General features: G+C 37.0%; 1 protein-coding gene across 1 annotated transcript in view; it reads left to right on the top strand.

Moving 5' to 3' along the window:
- Positions 1-12,340, top strand: part of PTN (pleiotrophin) — a 105,803-nt gene extending 93,463 nt beyond the window's left edge. The window contains exon 5 of the mRNA XM_012642785.1: positions 11,588-12,340. Within this exon, the coding sequence (XP_012498239.1) occupies positions 11,588-11,643 (56 nt within the window). The 3' untranslated portion in view covers positions 11,644-12,340. The remainder of the gene's footprint in view (positions 1-11,587) is intronic.
- Positions 12,341-19,702: the final 7,362 nt, after the last annotated feature.

Here is a 19,702-nt window from a genome sequence, read left to right as displayed (position 1 = left end):
ATTCCTTGAGAGTAAGAAAGAGCAGTGCCAAGCACCCTGTTATACCCATTGGCCTTCCGGGCTGGACCTGTTCTGGATTCAGGATTGTCTTCTCTCTGCTGTGAGATTCATAGCGACTCCAGTCCTGCACCAGCATCTGAGCTATGGCTGTCCTGGTAACAGGCACTGCCGGTCGAACACTTGGCACAGTCCCAGGGACTCCACCCAGTTCAGCACTGATGCAAAGCCTCTGGGAACCTACATGGAAATTAGAGCAGGCTGGCTGTTGCTCAACACACAGAAGCTGTGAAAAGAAAAAATAAAGGCTTTTTCTAGAGGAGTAAATGATATTTGCGGAAGAGCTCATCAGGAATCCAACAGGCAAGAAGCAGGTGCACATCTTCCTGGTGTCCCGCTGCTTGTGCACGTAGGAGGCAAGACCTAGATATTTACTGCAGGTTAACGCATGCACAGTACTCTCTCTTGCGAGGCTTTCGAAATCATTTTCATTCTACAGAAAATAGAAAACATTATTTTCGGATCTTCACCCAGATGCACAAGAATAATAAATTAAGCTGCTATGAAGACTGCCGTCTAAAACATGTAGAGAATTTGATCAGGTCCCAGTTATTTATTTTTGTTCTTGCTGTGACTGCTTTTGGGATCTTCTTCATAAATTCTTTGCCAGGATGATGTGTATAAGAGTTTTTCCAGCATTTTCTTCTAGAATTCTAATAGTTGCATGCCTTAGGTTTAAGTCTGTTAGCTATCGTGAATTACTTTTTGTTGAGTGGTTAGAGGTGCGGATCCTGTTTCAGTCTTCTACGTGTGGCTATCGGATTTTCCCGGCACCATTTATTGAATAGGGATTCTTTTCCCCAGCATATGTTTTTGTCTGCTTTGTCAAAGATCAGATGGCAATATGAAGATGGTTTTATATCTGGGTTCTCAGTTCTGTTCCATTGGTCTATGTCTCTGTTTTTGTGCCATGGAAAAAAATGGTGAACTAATACTTCCTGTTTAACCTGGATGGAACTGAAGACCATTCTTCTAAGTGAAGTATCATGAGAATAGAAAAACAAACACCATATGTACTCACCATTAAATTGGAACTAATTGAACAACATTTATACACACATATGGAAATAAAGCTCCTCGGAAATCAAGCAGGTGGGAGGGTGGAAGGAGGGATGAGTAAATTCATACCTAATGGGTACAATGCACACTATCTGGGTAATGGGCACACTTATAACTTTGACTCATACTGTACAAAAGCAATTTATGTAACCAAAACATTTGTACCCCAATAATACTCTGAAATAAAATTTAACCCCCCCTCCCCAGAAACTAAAAAGGAGATGTAGACAAGTACAGGGAAAGGTCTTCAGATCTACCCTTTGCTGCTGCTACTGTAGACCGAGCTCTGGGCCGGTGAGGGCGGGAGGAATCAGGTGGGGAATCATGTGATGGGGAAACAGAGCTCACCTGCTTAGGACTGGGAGGACAGGTGTGGAGGTGTGTGAAAAGATTAATGCAATAAGCATTACTGAAACCATCAGTACACGTAAAATCCTACATTACTTAGTACCAAAGTCACATCATTAAATGATTTAAAATTTAAAACTTTTAATTCTGGAGGACAAATAAAGAAATAACAAATAAATCACATGCATTTTACACTTCTATAGCTGACGAGGATACTCTGAAAAATCAACAAAAGTGAAATATAGACTGAAATCTAATTCATGGATGTATTAGTTTGCTAGCGATGCCCTGACCAAAGTACCGCAGATTCAGTAGCTTAAACAACAGAAACTAATTTTCTCACAGCTCAGGAGGCCGGAAGTCCGAGATCAAGGTGTTGGCAGGGTTGTTGTCTTCTGAGGCCTCTCTCCTTGGCTTATAGATCATTGTTTTCTCCTTATGTCCTCACCGTATGTGCCTGTGTTCAAATTTCCTCTTTTTGTAAGAACACCAGTCAGATTGGATTAGGGCCCACCTTAATGAGTGCATTTTAACTTAATTATCTTTGTAAAGACTTTACTTCCAAATATGTTCACACTCTGAAGTACAAGGATAGGACTTCAGCATGAATATTTAGGAGAGACACATTTTAACCCATTGATTCTATCTCTGTCTCTGTCTCTATCTCTATCTCTATCTCTGTCTGACTTTTTTGAACCAAAAAAAAAAAAAAAAAATTCACTTGGGAGCAAACAAGAAAGATTTATGAAGGTGAACCTACTGAATATTTAAATATTCTAGAGTTCAAGCTGTCTTCCTTTTCCATAAATCATAATTTGATTTCCCAGTAGCATGGTCATATTATATTAAACATCAGATATGATAATAGAAAATAATGATTTGTTAAGTGGCAATTACTTATTACTGATTATACTAATATATTTCAATTCTGACAGAAGCTAATGATATAATTCATAATATTTTATACCAAGGCATATTTTATACCTGTGCCCTTATTATTGCAGAAATAAGCTCTTAAACATTTGAATGTCCTGGAGATAGTTGTTGTTCTTTCCTATTTGGGAGTGGAAGAAGTCAGTGAATCTGTGTCGTGTGGGGAAGTCATAATCAAGAAGTGCAAGGTCTTGAGTGTGGCCTACAGATTGAGGAAGGGCAGAAGGTTTTGCTGAAAAGAAGAAACCAAAATAATAATTTCCCATCTATGGCTTTCTCTCTCTCTGTGTGTGTGCGTGTGTCTGTGTCTGTGTGTGTCTAAATAGGTGTAGCTAATAAATAAGGATGACACTGATGTGTTGAGCTAAAAATAGGAGTACCTAGTATACATATATATATGTGTGTGTGTATATATATACTCATACACACATATGTATATATAGAGGGCAGATCAGTAAGTGACCCCAACACACTCATGTGTGTCCAGTTCCCCAAAAGAAGGGGAAATGGAGAGACAGGAGGGGAAAGAGGCTGAAAAGATGGCAGGGAGGAGTGGGGAGAGGGAGAGTCTACTGATGCTGGGTGAGTTGCTTTGAAAAATAACTAACATCTTTGGGACTTTTATTAATTTTTCTCTGTGTGGTTGATGAAATAATTTCCTCCTCTCCTCCACTAAATCTTTACTTAAATCAACTTTATTCACTAGTGCTTTTACAGCTGAACTTCCTATTTTGAGGAGATGCAGTTAAATGCTGAACCACCCCCCAAATGAATGGAGGCAAAACAGAGGTTCCTGAAAGGGTCCAGATGTGTTTAGTCTACATATAGACACAGATGTACACAATATTTTATTCACATATACTTGGCGTCAGAAAGCAAATGTGTGCAGAAAGGCAGATAGTGAGGCACTAGTAGGCGGTATTGTTATGAAATAGAGAGTTTGTGAGTGAAAAGGAAGGTGGACGGTGAAGGGAAGAACAGGCACGGAGACAGAGAAGTATCAGCACGTGGGTAGCACTGAGGGGCGGGTCTGTGTGTGCATGGATGGTTACATGAATTCCATACATGATGTCAATGCATCGAGTCCATAAAAGATGAAATGAAACAAGTGGTGCTACAATTAAGAAGTCAAGAAAGAGACAACAAAATTATTACATGAGTATTGGACTGAACTATCTCTGTTAATATTTTGAGCAAATTTTTGGAAGATTATACTTTTGATTTTTAAATAGAAATGTCTTCTTGTGTTGTGCACTTAATATATGCTACTCCAGTTTAAATGGAAATACATGGAAATTGAATGAATGGTGCCATGTTAGGAAGCCTAGCCAACTAGTACCTGGATTCTAATACCTGGATCACTGAGTTGTGCATTTCACAATTTGACAAGCCTTATTATCAGCTCTGAAGCACAGCTGGTATGGGGTGAGGGATTGGGTATTTCTAGGTATCTAGGCAGCTAATTCTTAAGCACAAGTGAGTTACTTTTAAATAGGTTCACAAAGCATTGAAAGGATCTTGGTGATATCCAGGCTTTTGGACATATCTACGTTGTGATAGTACTGTTTGACAGTGATATAATCCTTTTCCTTTAATGAGTTCTTGTGATTTATTAAACAAGTCTCCAAAAGTGAACTTTGAGTTATCTCTATGGCATGCCTCAAGTTGTTCCTGTCCTGCTGGCTTCTTTGACCTCTGAATCTGCAATGTGCATTTCTGAATGTTTTTAGCCTCCTTGTAATATAAATTCTACCTCTTAGAAGGAACAAATCTCATATTACTATTCTAATCAATACTTCTTCCCATTGCTTTAATGACCCAAATTTACTTTATTTAAGTCACCAGCAAGCCGAGATTGACTCACTTTAGTTAAAATCTGGGATCCCCTTAATGCTCAATCATTTCATCTCCAAATTTCTTTTTAGTTTTTCTGTATACACACCAACAGGCCATCTAAAAATAAGTAATCAAAGCAATACCTTTTGCTACGAGAATGAGATAAGCTTATTACAGAATTCTCAACTCTCCTACTTCTTGGAAAAACATCTCCCTTCAAGGTCTTTGAAAAAATTTTAAATTTATTTCTTTCTTCTCAACCCCATTTCTCCCAGATTTTCCTAATATTGAAAATGGGAGTAGATATTTACTTGTACCAACTACCTGGCAATTCTGTTCATAAAGGGTCTGTGAAAAGATGGAAAAAAGATGAAGCATGTTGTTTGATTATTTGCCTGCTGAGAGTAAGTTTTCTGTGATAGAGTCTCATATAAATTACTGATAAAAATTTAAATTAGTACTTCATTTCAATAAATAAATTTGCTAATACATATCTGGAGCTTTAAAAATGTCCTGATTTGCAGCAGCTAAAAGTAGAACTACCATTTGATCCAGCAATCCCATTACTGGGCATCTACCTAAAGGAAAAAAAGAAATTCTATAAAAAAGACATCTGCACCCGAATGTTTATAGAAGCACAATTCACAATTGCAAAGATGTGGAAACAACCCAAGTGCCCATCAATACTTGAGTGGATTAATAAAATGTGGTATTGTATACCATGGAGTACTACCCAGCCACAAAAAACAATGGTGATCTAGCACCTCTTGTATTATCCTGGATAGAGCTGGAGTCCATTCTACTAAGTGAAATATCACAAGAATGGAAAAACAAGCACCACATGTACTCATCATCAAATTGGTACTAATTGATCAACACATATGTGCACATATGGTTGTAACATTCATTGAGTGTCAGGCAGGTGGCAGGGAGAAGGAGGAGATGAGTATATTCACACCTAATAGGTGTGGTGTGCACCATCTGGGAGATGGACACACTTGAATCTCTGACTCAGGTGGGGCAAAGGCAGTACATGTAACCTAAACATTTGTACCGCCATAATATTCTGAAATAATAAAAAAAATCCTGACCTTTCATTTGGCAAATCTTCTTCTATTTAATAATAATCTATGCTAAGGTAAAATCTAAATATACAATGATGATTTATGAACAAAAACAGCACTGCTTCATTATTTATAACAAGAAGTTAGAACAATTCAACTGACCTACATAAGAGGAAAGTTTACAAAAAATATGGAATAGAATGACATAAAGGAATAATACTCGGTTATGTTTCAAAGTACATGCAGTGGCATGGACAATAGATTCAACTGAATTTTTAGCATAAAATACCATATCAACTGTCAATATATTCCTATGTAAAGTCATAGAAAGAGTATATAAATAGAACCCACTATTAAAAGCATTGTTTCTATATTGTGAAATTATGGTTAATTTCCATTAGTATATATAGATTTTTATTTTCCATATGAGCCTGTATTACTTTTAAAATCAGAAAAGTAATTAATATTTTTCAAGTAGAATGAAATAACTTAGGGATAAGCTATCTTCATATTCAGCAGGCTAAATCTATTAATACTATAGGTATACTTTTTCTCCCTAGTAATTCATTCTCCCAGTGGATGCTCAGTCTTTTGCATCAGCAGTCCCCAACCTTTTTGGCACCAAGGACCGGTTTCATAGAAGGCAGTTTTTCCACGGACCAGGAGTGGGGGGGAGGGATGGTTTGGGGATGATTCAAGCACATTACGTTTATTGTGCAGTCAGATCTCTCTGCTAATGATAATCTGTATTTGCAGCCGCTCCCCAGTGCTAGCATCACTGCCTCAGCTCCACCTCAGATCATCAGGCATTAGATTCTCATAAGGAACTTGCAACCTAGATCTCTCGCATGCGCAGTTTACAGTAGGGTCCCTGCTCATGTGAGAATCTAATGCCACCGTTGATATCAGGAGGTGGAGCTTATGCAGAGATGTGAGAGATGGGGAGATGGGGAATGGTTGTAAATACGGATGAGCTGGCTGCTTACCTCCTGCTGGGCAGCCTGGGTTCCTAACATACCACAGTCTGCGCCCTGGGGTTTGGGGACCGCAGTTTTCTATCACATGCCTGTGGAATGTAATAAATTAGCAAGAAGAAAGTAGACCTCGAAACCATAACAATAGCTGCCACATACTCATGATCTTTAGTATAAATACATGGTACAATTTTGGAAGAGTCTCCCACAGACATTCTCAAAAAGATTCCTTGAAATTCACCTCTGTGAGGGCAGAATTTTGTCTTGTTCACCTCTATACATCTAGGACAGTGCCTGATAGATAGCGGATATGGACTGCATATTTGCTGAATGAAGAAGTGAATGTTTTGTTGAACAGTGGTGGTAAATGGCATCTTAGAGTCTCATAATCTCATGTGTGTCACAATCTCACATGATACTCACGATGGCCCTCTGAGGAGGGTATAGGTTTTATTATCCCCAGTTCATAGGAAACAGAGGCAGAATAATTGATTTGCCCAACATCACAGAGCTGGTAAGTAGCAGACATCAATTAGAACGAATTCTTTAGGTTAGGACTTTATTCTTAGTAGTAGTTAGGACTTTGTTCTAACAAAACTTCACTGTTTCTTCATTGTCTCACTGAACCAAAAGACTCTGGTGCTACTTACTACTTTAGTGTTCATCAAGATTTATTTTTATTCAGAATATAAAAAAACACAGGCTCAGAACCTATCGTAGCATGGTTCATATTAATTCCTACTCTCTTCTCACTGCCTGTCTTCTCTCCTATTAGTAGTTATGATGCATGGAAAGAATTTTCTTGGCTAAATTTTGAGTTTTCTAGATAGAAGCCTGAATCCTTTCCAGGGTATTTTTTTCTTAGGGAAGTCTTAGGACTTTCTGAACACTTTCAAACCTATCTTAAAACAAAACAATCTATTTCTATTCAAATAATACAAAGTTTTTCACACCTACCATCCTCTCTCATCTTTATATCCCGATAATAAAGAATACTGTCCTCTATCAACTCAAAAGTGGGCCAAAGAAAAGATGAATGTCTGCAAACCTGGAAAGTTAAAACATACCAAAGGCACAGCTGTAAGATTCCAGTGTAGTGATGTCCTGGTAGGAACAGAACAGGCACCTCTCAGGCAGGTGCCCTTTGCTGTCACATTTTGACAATGGCTCCTTTCCTGTTTGCATCTGTTTCTGCTTTGCAGTCTCAATCCAGGTGGGGAAGAAGGACCTGTAGCCTGGGATATTATTTGATGTGTGGCATGTGTATTCTTCCTTCCCTAGTTTTGTTCTGTTCGGTGTGAAGTAAGGTGCCCTACTGTTTCATATCAGGGTGGGGATCCTATTGTGCTCAAAACCTTCCAGAGTAGCTGTTCTGTGACTTGAACACAAAGCACTTGGTTTTACCCAGTGACAGCACCAGGCCAGTTTGTAACTCTATGCTCATTATAAACATTTCTCTCACTGTAACCTCGAAAGGCCACTAAAATGGGACATTAGTTTTACCTACAGAGTTTATTCAGGCCTCTGTTTTAAAGATAAGAACAATTGCTAAGAAATCTGGATAAATTGCATATATGTATGTTGATAATTTTCTTCTTCATAAAATATTTATTTTTAAAGGTAGACTTAAACGTGGCAAGATTCTGATTGAATTTACGCTTCTTACTTTCCTTGAGAGATACTATTTTTCCATACAGTAATAGTTAATTCTTTTTATTTTTCATTCAAGTATTCATTTATCTACTCTGCATGCAACAAGTATTTCATGAGTACTTGTCATGTATCAGGCACTGAAAATACAGATGCAAAAGACAGATATGGTCTCCACCCTCATAGGAAGGGGGAGATGTATATTAAATAGGAACAAAATTAAAAGTTCAATTCTAATTTTGGAAAATACAATAAGAGGCACAATGGGAGTATCTGTGAGTGGAACCTGCTTAGTCTGAGAATTCTGGGAGGGCTTCTTTGCGGAAGTAACATCGAGCCTAAGATCTTAAGGATGGGTAGGCGTTTGTTGAACAAAGTTGGGACAGCAGGAGGAAAAACACTCAGGCAGGCAGAGAGAACATAATGTGTAAAGACTGAGACGAAAAGAAGCAAACAAAGTTCAAGGAACCTCCATAAAGAAGATGGGTGAGATGTGTTCCTATCATGTTACGGATCCAGTTATTTCGCTAAAGATTTACTCACCAACTATTATGCACGAGGCACTGTGCTATGGGCTGTAGATACAACACTGAGTAGAGACTCTCTGCCCTCTGGCAGCTTATACTTTGGTGGTAGTTACAATAGTAGAGATAGGGGTTCTCGTGAGAGAAGTAAAGGGAAAAAGCTAATTCAAATGGAGAGGTCAACAAACGAGGAGTGATGTCAAAGCTGGTACCTGAAGGATGGCAGGCACTACCAAGACAAAGGTAGTGTCTTTTGTAGTGTCACTACAAAAGTAGTGAAAGTGTGGGGTTGATGGAATGAAAAGTGTGTTTAAAGGCCAAATACTAGAAAGAGAGAGAGAAAAAAAGGATGTTCTTGGGTAATTGAAATAAGTACAAGTATGAAGACTGAAGTCAGGGAGGTGATCTGAATGTTTTCCTTTCTTCATCTGTTACAGAATGGAGTTGGCCCAGGTGCTTTCTAGAGTATAGATTTCAAATACTCTTTTAAACGCTTCATGTATACTAGGTAAAGATTGAGAGGTTGTTAAATTTTTGAAGCCACAGAGAAAAGCAGTGACAAAGTTCATTTATTCTGTCAGTTAAATGCACACAAAAGTCACAAAAAACTGCTTTAGATTGGAAGCAATATTACTGACCTGATTTTCTTTATTTGCAAAAATTCAGATACTTTTTTATGTGAGAAATCAAACTGACTCTAGTGCAAATGCAGATTCTTCCCTCTTTCTATTGCTGTTTACTGAAGACTCTCCATATTTCTGTTTAGACTGAGCCCAGAGTGGACTCAAGGCCTGCAGCATGTCTGTGCAATGCTGTGATGATTGGCCGGTAGTGTCAGGAAATTCAGTTGGTTGGCATTGTGCAGATTAATAGGCCAGTGGTTGGTTTCCTGGTATTTGGAAAGCTGTCAATTAATAAATAAAAAATAAATGTCAGGCTCAGGTAACAGAGAGAGTGTATTCTCACCTTTATCAAGGAGAATTTGGGAAAAGATTCCCATTCCTACAGTGTTCCTTGAAACGGACAACCTACATTTGGTAGATCAAATAGTGTCCAATATTCAGAATAACTTTAATTTTTATGAAATGTATACAAAATCCTGACTAGCATGTCATCTACTCAGACTTATGTATCACATAGGGACATGCTAGTCAAAATAAGAAAATTACTGCCACAAACGTCTGCACTAGTGGAGACCTAGAGGGTTACAAATTACTGAGGGTTCCCCCGTAAGGGAAATGAGGAAACTGAGACAAGAGAAGCCAGAGTTAGGTCTCAGTTGACATCCTGGATTGTTCCCTGAAGATACCATCCTAATATACAGCTGTTGCTTAAAATGTCAACCAAAGTCTGGGAATTATTACGTGTTCAGACACTATTTGTTCATAAATTAAACAGAATACCTTCTTTGACCTTACAGGTATCTTTGATTTGGAAATTCTGTGTTATCTCTCCTTTCATAGGTTGAAAGAGAAAGACATTTATAAAAACAAGATTAAATCTTTCAGTGTAGAAATGAGGAAGGCTGAGGATAGGCATGAACAGAATGAATAAATTTTGGGACAACAATTTAGCAGAAGCTTAGAAACTGCTGACCCAATTACATATGATACACCCTCGAAATTTGAGTAAAGGAAGCTTAGGACAATTTCATTAAACAGAAATACTACTTTGCCTAGTATGTAATGGATTTGGGGAACCTACTTTAAGAGGTAATGAGGATAGTATATAGGAACAGAAAAGTTTCCAGCTCTGTTTGAGTATGAGCTGGGAAATGTATCAATACAACATTTCTGGTTGGCATCATATCATGTTTTCTCTCATCATAGGTCTTAGGGCCCTCTTGGACACAGGCGCGATGCTCCAACGAACAATGCCCTAATCCTTGTTGGTCATTGTTCTTGTCCCAGTGATCCTCTGTAGCTTAGCACATTCATTGACCTGCTCAGTCAATATGTCTTGGTGATGATAAAAAATTTTAATTATACAGATTAATGACCTCCTGTTCTTCATGTGTTATCACACTAATGATAACTGATAACGTTTATTAAGTACATTCTATTGTATCACATTCTGTTCTCACTGGATTTTATACAACTCATTTTATTTGAAAATAAACTGTATGGTTACTATGATATGATAAGGTACTATTCATATGCCCATTTAAAAGTGAGTAATCTGAGACACAAATATATTCATTAGTTTTCCCAAAGTCTCATAGTAACTTAGTGATGCAGCCAGGATTAAAGCTTTGGCAGTCTGGCTCCAGAGACTGTACTTAACCAGTATGTTTCTACTACTCCTATCAACCAAATGGGGGAAGCGGTTAGAAATATTTAGCAATATTCTCTCACCTGCCAGCCCAGTGATTCTGACCATTCTCATCTTTGGAGCCAGATTAGATGTGTCCTATTCTGTATTTCATTCTCCTACTAGGAAATTAGAGGCAGCAAGATGATTGAATGGAAAAGGATGGAGTATTTTGACTTAAATCCTCAGTGATTTATTGATCTAGTTTAGCCCAGATTGGCACATTCCATTTGTTTCACCCAAGACTAGGAGCCCATCTAGGTAAAGCTCCAGACAGAGTGCATGCGGTTCATAACTAGTCCTTCCAAGATAAATAGCTGCCCAAATATATAAGCAGAGGCAGACCTGGAGTGGAAGCACTTTGAAATTGTTTGCTCAGAAAATATGCTAATAAGCAATCCCATGGAACGGGAATGTGGGAAATGAGGGGCCAAGCAGAGCTCTGGTAGCTCTCCACTGAGCAATGACCTGGGTAACTCTCTAAAGAATGCCTGCTTATAGTTCTGCTCTAAGCAGGATCCCAAGACAATATTTTGCATATCAAATGAAGGCAACCAATAAGATACCAGGCGCTTATTGGTATTCACACAGAGGTAGGCCATGTTCCTCCTGCCTCCTCTCATAGGTACTCTCTTGGCAAAAGCAGACAGACACATACACACATACACACTTTTTTCTTAACTTACTAATAGAACTGCCAAGAGCAAGCAACTTGCGTGTGGATCTAATCTTTTCATTCCTGGCCAATTATAAGAAAAGTAGATATTTCCTCCCTGAAGCTTAGAACTTAACACGTATTTTTCTCTTTCTCTCTCTCTCTTTTTAATTGTAGCAGAATCTAAGAAGAAGAAAAAGGAAGGCAAGAAACAGGAGAAGATGCTGGATTAAAGATGTTACCTTTGTGGAAGATGAAAAGGACATCAGCAAACAGGATCAGTTAACTATTGCATTTATACCACTGTAGGCTTTTTATTCAAAAATTATCTATAGCTAAGTACACAATAGGCAAAAACAAAAAGAAAAGAAAATTTTTGTAGTAGCATTTTTTAAATGTATACCATAGTATCACTAGAGGCTTATAATAAGGAACTGTAATCTTATTTAGGAAGTTGACTTATAGTACATGATAAATGGTAGACAATTGAGGTAAGTTTTTTGAAATTATGCGATATTTTACATTTACTTTCTCTTTTTTTTACATTTTTTTCTTTTGGCAGCAATTTAAATGTTATGACTATGTAAACTACTTCTCGTTAAGTAAATTTTTTCACCTAGAATTTTTTTCCCAATTGAGAAAAATATCTACTAAACCAAGCAGCAATAAAATATAGTCACTCTATTTGAGAAAAATATCTTGTTTTCTGCCAATGGATTTTAAAAAAAATGTAGTCAACAAAGTGGTGAGGTGGGTAGGGGCAGGAGGCAGAGCATGCCCTAGTTTAATGTCGATTTTTTTTTAAAACGAAAGCATTAAAACATGAAATTCTTTCACTGTGGCAGAAACATTTGTTTTCTTGATGAACTTATTTTTCCATCTGAGGGAAAAAAAATACTAGGAAAATAAATCAAGGTGATGTTGAAAAAAGTTGCTTTTGTGTGTAATAATTTGATACTATAACCCTCTTCCTTTTGTCACCTACATTCATCCATTCAACATGTAAGTACTGAAAATTTATCATGTAAAATAGTTAAATCACTCTGACACAAATGTTACACAGAGTTTTTGTATGTTTGTTTGTACTTTCTATCAGTATTTAGTAGGTTAGACTGGTGCTAGTGAATTCAATGGATGCCCCAAAGTAGTCTAGAGTTTGATGGGAAAATGCTCTTATATTGAATAAGTTTGGGCTAGCACCAGTCCAACTCAGGATCATAGTAACAATATGCAAAATGGTAGTTTGTGTTTAGTTTCCATAAACCAAGAGTTCCCAGTTTGTTTTTATACCATGAACACTAAAGATTATCTGTAAAACTTTCTCATCTGCTGGACTCTAAGCACAGTCTTTAACTAAACAAGTCTGTGCTTCTATTATTCAGAGAAATAAAGTCTCAGGAAATTGGCTGGGATTAGCTTCAAAGTATTTCACTTGCATAATCACCTCAAATTCTAAAGGGATAAGACTCGATAAATAAACACCGATCTACCAAGATAATTGTAAGTCTGCATTCAGAAATGATGGTTTCAACATACCCTGGGGTAGCTCTTAAGTAGATAATTACGTACTGCTCTGACAATGTGGCCAAAGGGTCTTGGCAGCTAAACTACTTTTGCCATCTAGTCTAAGACTACTTGAGCCAGGAATGCTGAGTGGGTCCATTTCTGCCTTCTAAGTCGAAGCCAACTGCCAGTAGGGGATAGAAAAAGAGATGAACTTCAAGGCATTTGATGGGCTGGTACTTAATAAAAACAGAGTACCTTGTAAAGTGCAAATGACAGATGCATGAATAGTAAATGCGGTCCTTTTTACCAGCTGACCTTAATAGGAAAAAATACTCATGGGAATGGATGGAAGAGATAAAAGAAAGGCAATGTCTTGAGTGGATTTTTTGACAGCAAAGTTCCAAAAGGGTGAGACGATGGAAGAGTCTGCAGCAGATTTTGCTAGCCTCACGGCTAACATTGCTCCTCCATCATCATTTAGCCCAAAACATCAGCCCATGAATCAGTAATAAATTTAGGTGAACTAGAATAAAATCTCTCAAGGAAAAAAGTCCTGTGAATAACCATGGCCTACTTCCTTATCCACAGGACATGGCAGGAAGCCAAAAGTGCAAGATTTCTCTGCTGTGTGAACTGTGACACTTAGCAAACCCTGTAATAACTTCTTGATTCTCCCTCAAAGGTATGATTGGAATGCTAATCTTACTTGCATATGGTATGAAATTAAACTTCCACTAAGTCTCTTAAAGATCGTGCTCAAACATCTCTTGCTAAATCACGCTAAAGCATTGAAACGTAAATGCAAAAGGACAAATTCAAAAAAATCATTGATTCTCACAAATAGGAAAAAACAGATTGTCATCAGGCACTTCATAGCTTACCCGAGCAAATTATCTCTTCCCAGATGTTCTGGGTTTCATAAACTTTACCCAAAGTTCATTAAGCTCTGAGGAAGGGAAGAAAAATGTAAAGAAGTCACCTGTGTTCCTTTAAGTGGCCTTGGAGTAAAGACAAACTTTCCATCCAATAATTGAGAGGGTGCAAAGCTACCTCACCAAGACACAGGCAAGAACAAACCTTCACTGACTAGAAAGTGTCCCTGATCTCCTCACTGTTGCATCCCTTACCCTCATACTCTGATAGACTTTCTAGTTTATCTTGAATAAATGAAGCTGTCACATTCTCCTACATATAGGTTGTGAAGAAGAGAACGCTGGATAAAGATATTTTGACTTCATATGTTCCTGGAATGACATCCCAACATCTTGCTAACTCTATAGAAGTAGAACTCAGAGTTTGATGCTCTGAATATTTACCAAGGGAAATTCTACCAAATTGGGTGGGTAGGAAGATGTAGAAACAAAAAAGTTAAATAATTTTCATTTGACCATAAGAAGTCTTATTGAGAAAGGAAAGGCTATAGTCTTCTCATTGAGGAGAGAGACATCTCTCTAAGAGTAAGTTACACATCTTTTTTTCCATATTTAATTTTTGGCTCCACAATTCTGAAAATCTTAATCGTTTTACTACTTCTTTAAATGAAGAACAGAGGTAAGTATGCCTTAGGAAGCACTGAATGGGGCAATAGGAAATACCATCTTTTACAAATTGAATTATTTTAAAATAGTTCCTAAATACAAAAAATTAGAACTTTATCAACATTTAGGCATAGAGTTTTCTAACAGAGTGAAATAAGGAACTTTTTTTCTCACTAATCCTCTCCAAAAATAATAAGGCAGATCACCATCATTGGATATAGAATGTCAACGCATTCAGTCTACTTTAAAAAAGTTATGTAGTCTTGGAATACATTAATATGAGGAGAAAGGGGCAGAATGCTATTCTAAGCATCCAGCAGGTAATGCCTACTTCAAATTTATGTGGATTCTAATTCCCCTAGAAATAAAAGATTTAGAGCATTTTTAAACAGAGAAAAACATATTTTAATCTTAGAAATCACCCCCCCCCATATCTGCTTTTCCCAATCCTTTGTTCTTCTAAGCAAAGTAAAAAAGCTAAGTAAAGTTAAAAAGCTTCATCTGGTTGGAGTCACAAGTAAAATAATGTAATTCAGGAATATTTCAACATAAATGAGGAAAGCAGACTTACTTTTAAAATCATTATTATTTAAAAAGAAAAAACAATTAGCCCCAATATCTGACTTATATAAAGTGATTTTTTTAAAAAGAACAAAACCTTAAGGGGTATAAGATTGATGCATTTCTTATGCATATATCCATTACAACTACTATATTAAGTTAGTCGCGGGGTTGTCTAAGGATATTATATATCTAGATTATCACCATATATTTTCTTTTGTTCTTTGGAAATGCAGTATAAGCCATATACCTTGTTAGAGAACAAAAACATAGAAGATCCTGACATCATATCTCTCGCCTCCTGGGGATAGAGGGATGCCTTGGGGAACGCACAGATACAGAGATTGTATCCACACACACTCTATTTGCTCTTAGTGGAGTTACAGATGTTGCATGCAATAAACTAACCACAGAGTGTTTTTTTTTTTTTGATTGTCAGATCCATCAAACATGGGGAAAAGCTTCAAATATCTTAGTTTATAAGATTGTTAAAGAATTACATGAATGCCTCCTTTACTGTGAATGATCAACAGATTGAGATATTTGCAATGAGTGACACAAATTTCAGACTTCTAAGTTATAAAGTTGTATGCTTTGAAGGTTGTCATTTTTGCCTGATAATCTTTCTGAAAAAAAAAATAGGTACCACACTACTTTTAAATAAAATAACATGAAAATGTCAATTAAGCTGCTCTTGAAGACTTATTCTTGTCACCATGAATATCGGGTTATTATTTTTTTCTACCATGACAGCTGTAATTGTAAATATTTTCTCATGTGTTGCCCGTGGGTCATAGGATTGAATGAATATGGAAATTTTGTCTCTTCTTAATGAAGATAAAATGAAGTATACACCACTCCCTGACCTATAGGATAATATAACATGGTGACTTTTATATAGAATTATATAACCGAATTTCAGAATTAAGCAAACTACTCTTAAACAATTATTCCTTGCCTTCTAGAAAAAATAATCCTTGGTGTCCTTATCCTTGGACTGGTCAGTTATATTCAAGCACTATCTGTTATTTCTATATCAGTAACTACCAGTGTTATGAGCAATCTTTGTCTTTTGCAATCGCTATTCTATCTCACTTGTATTTCACATGTTGACTGGGTATGGAGGAGCACTACTTAGCATTAATCATTTTGAGAATATATGCAAATTTTTATTAGTTATCATAATAAAATTTCTCTAATAGGTGTAATGCCCTATCAGTGAAAATATGAATTGTTTAATATTATAGAGATAGAAAGTCCATATATATATATATATATATATATATATATAACCTACAAAAAGGAGCAACTTCAGCTCAATTTATCCATCTATTGCAATACCTACTAGTTCCTAAGAATTTCATCCTCAGTATCCCAGGTGGCCCAGTCAACAACCCTATTTATCAGCTCTCCACTGTGTATTCTGGCCTCTTAATTTCCTAATTTAAAATATTAATGTAGTCCTATTGAATTTTATGACATTTTACCTTGATGATTAATTATACATATTCTAATAATCCCTGAGGATTTTTCTAATCTTTACCTATCAGCCCTTTCCTACTGGGTTAGCATTCTTTGGTTGTGAACAATAGAAACTACTATTCTTAAACCTAAAAGTGTGTGTGTGTGTGTGTGTGTGTGTGTGTGTGTCAAGGATTTTCTTAAAAGGATATTAGGTAGCTCAAAGCATTGAGTAGAAGAGCCCAGGGAAAGATAGAAGATCAGGGACATTGAGAATGATGAAAGACACAGGTTCTGTGAACATCTGAGCATCACAAGGGTTTCTCACACGACTCAGTTCCAATCAGTTTTGATCCCTGTGTGTCCTTGCATTCTTGGGACATTCCTCCTGGGAAAGGGACTCTGGTTGGCCTAACTTGGGCTATGTGGCACCCCTGTTGTTAAAAATTCATGGTCTTCACATTGGCGGCTCACCAGAATCACATGGAAAATTAAATAGAGCAAGTCTTCGAAGAAGGGCACACTTGTTAGAAATAAGAAGGAAATATTCAAAACAAAGTATTCAAATATTAAATATTTCAATTATTTTAAATATTCAATATTAAAATATTGAAAAATAAGAAGTACCAGGAAATAAACATTGGCACGGTTTGGGACTAAACTGTACAGAAATTTGAATGCAAAGAAAAAGAGCTTATTAGGCAATGAAGAGTTGTTAGTATTTCCACCAAGAAGACTGAAGTGAGTGACAATGTTTACACTTGAAGAATTTTAGTCTGTCACCTGGAAATGGCTTATAATATAAATCTGAATAGTGAAGCACTTACGATGGGAAGGCAATTTAGGAAATTGTTGGAATTTTCCAGCTGAGAAATAATGAGGGCCATTTGGATCTGTCATATATTTTGCCTTGGGCTACCCAATTATTTTTTAACTTGATTATTGCTTTTTGTCTGCTTCTATCACTGTTGCCTTACTGTCTTCTTTGTGATCCAAGGAGGTCTGACTTAATAACACATTTTGCTTCACGTGTTGAGTGACTATTGCTCAGAGAGTGAGGCCGATTTAGAGTGTTGACAAGTTGTCATAAACTTCCTGGTTTCCTGCCTTCATACCCCTTCATTCTCATTAACATAAATCAGGTTACCTAGACTAGCAGACTCAGTCCCAGTATGGACTTTGTGATTCATCCTTTCCTCTGCTATTTAAGATGATCTGATTTGATGGGAAATTGGGTGTCAAGCCAGGCTTACTTCTGTCATGTTCACATTGTGCCTCAGGAGTAAGAATTAGGGTCATGTCTTATACCTGAGATAAAGTTTCCAGCTTGTTACCCTTTTATATCCTGTTCTTAATTAACTTTTTCCTAGTCAGCCCAATATTCTAGCCATTTTAAGACTGGGTTCTGTTTTTCCTTTTCAGTCCTCCTCCACCAACACACCATCTCCATCCCAGGTGCAATCTTTCTCTGAATCCCTTATCACACCTGGGCAGACTTGTGTGATGCAAATCAAATCTCCAGGCCAGAGTGTATCTCCACTCTATTTTGCCTCATCTTAGAATACCCGCTACCATGACTCCTGGCTACATTTCAGCAAACACTTTCACTTCCTCCTGGACTTTCTTCCTACCAGATTCTGGCTAACCTCTGGCCTACTCTTCCTGTATTTTTTGGCTGCTGGGTTCTGGGTTCTGTCTGCCCTGCTGGTCTGTCCTCCCACAATACCTTGAGAAGGTCTGTCTTTCCTCCGTTACCTACCTTTCCTTTTCTTCCTTTTGACAACTCTTATCCACGTGTGGAGATCTCTGCTTCCAGATTTAAGCCATTCTGAATCTTCCCTACCTTCTTGAAGTTATCCTCTTCATCTTCAGGTATGTGCTAAAATAGGGGAATTCATTTTAGTGAAATGAAAACGGACAAAAAGAGAGAGTAAAGAAAACAATAGAAAAAGGGGATGTAAAAATTTTTAATCTTATCCACACATACAATAGGAGCTGTCCTAGACACCAATTACCTAAGAATCCTAGAGAGCGCTAATACATGGAGCTACCTGGAAATTGATGGAGAACTAATCTGATGGGAAAAAAAAAGATAAGGAATGCTAAAACCAAAATTCAGATTCTAATTTAGGGGTTCATAGAATTTCTTGCTCCATGAATCCCTTTGGCAGTCTGAAGAAACCTATGGATCCCTTCACAGAATAGTGTTTTTAATGCCTCATATAAATTATATTGGGTTATAAATAATTCCAATGATATTAAAATACACTTTTATCTATGTTAGGGAAACAAATTTTTGATATGGAAATATTTTGCTTCACTATTAACACATTAAATAACTAGGTCTACAGTTAGGTACTGAAAGTAGTAATACATATGAATGATATTTATAGGTATTCGTGATGACTGTAATATGCTAAGAGACTGTGATTTCTATTTATGACAAAGTCAGAAATACTGCTAATACCGCTGAGGTTTATTGCCCACGTCTGCAATGGAAGAAAATGTTGAATTTCAGTTTAGTTAGAGATGAGTGCAAATAAACACATTTCCCCCTATTTAAGTCATGGACCCCTGAATTTACTTCAGGTTCTCATTAGTTAAGATCTTATCGCAATGGAGGTCACAAGCATAGGCAGGCACAACTATGGTGCTGTAATGAGTCTGTGTCAACTGCGCTCCCTGGGCCCATTCACTGCTTTTCACACTGAAATCTGCCTTTCTTCCCAAATACCAGGCTGCCTTCCATGTCATGCCCCAAACACACAACTTTCTCATCTAGCTGGTGCCTTTGTTCTGCTGTTTCTTCCGTTTGGAATGCTAGTCCTCCTTGCACTAGCATAACCATAGTCTCTTGTTCCAACTCTTTAGTGAGCTTCCTTTTTACTCATTAGTCTCTCTCATACAGTTATATATTTATTAATTCAGAAGTTTTTGTGCTACAAAAAAGGCAAGTCAAATCTCTGTCCAAACTAGATTCCAAACTCCATTCCCCACCCTGACAGTTCTTAGACTTCACCATTTCATTGCTTAATTCTCACTTCTGATAACATTTCTCATGCTCAGCCTTTTTTAATATATAGAAAGTGAGTTACAATTATATATTATGTATGCTTGCAGATGTAACAATTTTTCCCAGGTGGATATTGAAAATATTAAATGAATTAAATAAAATATTATTTAATATTGTTAATAACAATATCTTTCCTTTCCTATAAATCAAATT

The sequence above is a fragment of the Propithecus coquereli genome, unplaced genomic scaffold, assembly GCF_000956105.1.
Source record: "Propithecus coquereli isolate 6110/MARCELLA unplaced genomic scaffold, Pcoq_1.0 Scaffold186, whole genome shotgun sequence".
Lineage (NCBI taxonomy): Eukaryota > Metazoa > Chordata > Mammalia > Primates > Indriidae > Propithecus > Propithecus coquereli.
This window is presented reverse-complemented; position numbering and strand designations above follow the sequence as displayed.